Raw genomic sequence first — 4,106 nt, 5'->3', positions numbered from 1 at the left:
GACATATGCAGATATTCTCTCTGCACCCGTGTATAATTCTACGTCCTTATACAGCATCCTTCACTGCAGATTTTCTATGTTTCACTGTCTCTTTCTCTCTCTCTGTTCACTCTTTGTCTTGGTCATTCGCTTCTGCATTGCTTCACTCTAACATCAACATGGTTGAGGGCATTCAAGACAGGTACCAAGCAGTGAAGCAATTCTGCAGCTTACAACACTCAATAATTTGGCAACTAACAGCATGCTTGTCAAGTTACAACTTATTGTCAGGCAGTAAACTTCTTCCAGCAGCCACAGATCAGTGCAAGCTGAAAAGAAAGAGTCCAATGCTGCATCATCAATTTGACTTTCATTGAGGCAACCTCATATTTTCATTATCACACAACGTCTGATCTTTGTGATTCGGCTTCAGTTTATGCTAGCTTCAGTTTACAGGCCTACAAGCGTGACTATGCAATACACACAACCTGCTGTTCATTTACATCTTTCTTACACACTATCTGCTGTTCATTCACACCTCTATCATTCATTTTGTCTCTGTTTGTATATGTGTTTCAGTTGTTCATGTTGCTAGAACTTTATTAAATCTTTGTCTCTAATAAACAATTTTGAGTTTTTTCAGTAATGTTTCTTAAACAGAATAACTTACTACATGACAAGTCTCCCTCCTGAGAAGGTGACTGTCTCAAAACCACATTTATCTTTGGTATATATCCTTCATGTCTCATATGTGCACTTAAAAACTCAAAAATCTTGAAAAAGGCATCACTTTGAATGACATCAACACCCACAAGGAACTCGTGGACCTTCTTATTGACCTCAATCAGCGCACTGCCAGGCTTCTTCATTGCTTCTGCATGGGTTCTGATTTCCTCCATTCTGTTTGCATCTTTCCACCTGTCAGTGTTTGCATACATGTCTGCCATCAGCAAGTATGGAGATGAATCTTCCCGATCTACCTCCACAAGCTTCTTAAAGCATCTTTCTCCAACTTCAACTTCCCCATAAGATTTACAAGCTGTGAGCAAAGCCATCACTGTTAAGCTGGATGGAGGACACTTCATAGCTGCTTGAAATCTCTCTGCCTCCTCAACATGGCCTGATCTTGCTAGAAGATCAACCATACAAGCATAATGTTCCAATGAGGGTTCAATTTGGTATTTTTCCATCATTGTCTTGAAATATTCTTGGCCCTTGAGGACCAAACTAGCATGACTGCATGCAGCAAGAAGACATGTGAAAGTAAGAGAATTCGGCTTCACACATTGCTTCTGCATGTCCTCAAAACATTGTACAGCCATGTTACCCTCATGATTCTCACCATATGCCTTTATCATGGCAGTCCATGATACAACATCTCGTATAGAAAGCATGTCAAATACTTCACGCCCTTCCTCAACCAAGCCATATCTACCATACATATCTATCAATATGTTGCCAACAGTAGGATCAAGTTCTGCCCCCAAATTCCTGATCTCAGCATGTATTTTTCGACCTGTTTCTATGGCTCCTTGATCACGACAGGCTATCAGGCAAAATATACAGGTGACAGCATCTGCAGGTACACCATCTTGCTGCATCTGTTTGAAACATTTCAGAACATCCTCATGATGGCCATTTTCAGCATACCCCCTAATCAGAGAAGCCCATAAAACTGCATCTCTAGCCGGCAACTTGTCAAATATGTATTGTGCTGCTGGAAGCAAGCCACATTTGGTATACATATCCACCAACACACTGCCCACAAAAGAGTCTTTTTCAAATCCTCTTCTCGTTGCCTCAGTATGTAAATACATACCTGTTTGTATGTCTTGCAAATTGCTGCAAGCTTTTAAGCTGCCCACAAAGGTGACAGAATCAGGAGAGGTGCCTTCTAACAGCATTATCTGAAAATAGTTGACCACTTCCTTATCAAGTCCATGCTCAGAATATCCTGTGATCAGTGTGTTCCAGGAGACTGAATTCCGAACTGGCAGCTGTTCAAAAATTTCTTGTGCTTCTGCAAGTAAGCTGCAGTTAATGTACATATCCATCAGTGTGGTGCTCACATGGAGGTCTTTTTCCAAACCCCTAATAACTAATTCAGCATGCATTTGCTGGCCTGCCTCTAGAGCTCTTGTACTGATACAAGCCTTCAAGCTGGTAATAAATGTACTAGCCGTAGGAGATATGCCCTCTAGCTCCATTTGGTAAATGCAACTCCCTGCTTCCTCAAGCCCATAGTCAATGTATCCTGCAATTAGAGCATTCCAGGACACCTCATTTCGAATTGGCAAACCATGAAACACTTGCTGTGCTTCTGCAAGTGAGCCGCATTTCGTGTACATATCAATGAATGTGCTGCCCAAATGAAGGTCCTCCTCCAGACCTCTTTTAATTGTTTCCATGTGCAATTCTCGGCCTCTTTCAAGAGCTGTTGAAGACACACAAGCTTTCAAGCTAGAAAGGAAGGTGACAATGTCTGGAGATATACCCTCCTCCTGCATCTGTTGGAAACATCTCCCTGCTTCTTTGCTGAGGTCATGCTCGGCGTAAGAAGCAATCAGAACATTCCATAAGATTGCATCTCGCCCAGCCAGCGCATCAAACACATGTCGGGCCTCTGCAAGGGAGCTGCATTTGGTGTACAGGTCCACGAGCTTAGAGGTGACGTGGAGGTCAGTGTCGAGGCCTTGTTTCGTGAGTTCCGAATGCAGGAAATGGCCAGATTTGGGGAGATGAAACCGGGTGCAGGCAGCAAGGAGAGCGAAGTAGGTACATGCATTGGGTCGGAGGGAGGGGTGGGCATGCATGCGGTGGTAGAGGAGAAAGGCAAGGTGAGGGTTCCCATGGTGGAGGTAGCCCGAGATGAGGGAGGTCCAGGAATGCTCGTTGGAGTGGGGAACGAGCCTGTCGAAGACCTGGTGAGCAAGGGGCACGTCGCCGCAGTCCACCAGCGTAGGAACAAGATAGTTGCCCACAAGGGGATGCGATTCCAGGCTATGGCGTCGCAGGCACGCATGCAATCGCTTGGCCTGGTTGAGATCCTTGCTGCGCCTGCACTTCTGGAGAAGGTCAACCCACTTCTCTAAGGCTTCCTGGCGCATCACACGTCTGAAAGGCAAGTGGGCGGCCTGACCACCGGTGAGCGCCGGTGATATACTGCGCACATGAGGCACGATGAAGGAGACGAAGCTCACGCAGATGAACCACTGTGGTCAGTCGATTGAACATAATCGATTAACTCGAGAAACAGACGCACATGAGGGTCTAGACAGACCAGCCCGAACACCTAATGTGAGATCCTGGTTTTTTTCTCACCAATAACAGACCTCCCCATCATGAACCTTTCACGCAATTCGCAGATTTTCCCCCTGGCAATAGGGGGGACCTTCAGTGAACTGCAAGGTGGGTGCCAGGGTTGGAAAAGTGTTTACAATGGTGATCTTTTTGTAAGCATAGTACCTCATGTGCGAGGGCTGTGACGCACTAAGCATTTTGGCTCACATGCTCATAGAGATAGCCCCTTCGTGCCTCATTTCACAGGAAAAATCATTTTGCACCAATAAGGTTTGCTCATAGTGTTGTATTTACTATGTTGTGAAACTTTGAGAGCTTAGGGTGTAATTTCCCCCATTTGTGCTCCCTAAGGCCTTAACGAAAAGGTTAAATCCATGCAAGATTTCACTAATGAGTTTCCATCATAGTATTTTATAAGTGATAGACATGGAGACAGAGAATGAGTGTAGTAATATTAGTACCAAACGGATGCAGCTCAATTGGTTAAGTTGACTGCATGGTGGTTAGATGATCTTAAGTTCAATTCGTACATCCACACGGTCATCTAGTATAGGAATAAAAAAGGGAGATTTGAACCTGGGCCAACGGGTTGTTAAAATAAGTGGTTTATCACTAGGACAATAACTTGATCACAAGAGAAAAGGGAGAGTAGTAGTAGAAAAAGAAGAAGAAGATGACGACGAAGAGAAAGAGCAAGGTCTACATGGTAGAGAGAGAGAGTGTGTGTGTGTGTGTGTGTGTGAGAGAGAGAGAGAGAGAGAGAGAGAGAGCAAGTGCAGACACAAGAGGGTTAGAGCCACATTAGGCCCAATTATATTGACGTGCAA

At 44.5% G+C, this 4,106-nt stretch overlaps 1 protein-coding gene across 1 annotated transcript; it reads right to left on the bottom strand.

Annotated features, from left to right (window-relative positions):
* Positions 1-581: 581 nt before the first annotated feature.
* LOC148038990 (pentatricopeptide repeat-containing protein At3g09040, mitochondrial-like) lies at positions 582-2,486 on the bottom strand. The gene has a single exon (XM_087675301.1). It carries the CDS (start codon positions 2,484-2,486, stop codon positions 582-584), a length of 1,905 nt encoding a protein of 634 aa, XP_087531427.1.
* Positions 2,487-4,106: the final 1,620 nt, after the last annotated feature.

The sequence above is a fragment of the Lygodium microphyllum genome, chromosome 3, assembly GCF_053477565.2.
Source record: "Lygodium microphyllum isolate KBCC chromosome 3, Lygodium_microphyllum_v1.1.10, whole genome shotgun sequence".
Taxonomy (NCBI): domain Eukaryota; kingdom Viridiplantae; phylum Streptophyta; class Polypodiopsida; order Schizaeales; family Lygodiaceae; genus Lygodium; species Lygodium microphyllum.
The sequence above is the reverse complement of the archived record's forward strand: the minus strand, read 5'-3'. Positions and strand labels throughout refer to the sequence as shown.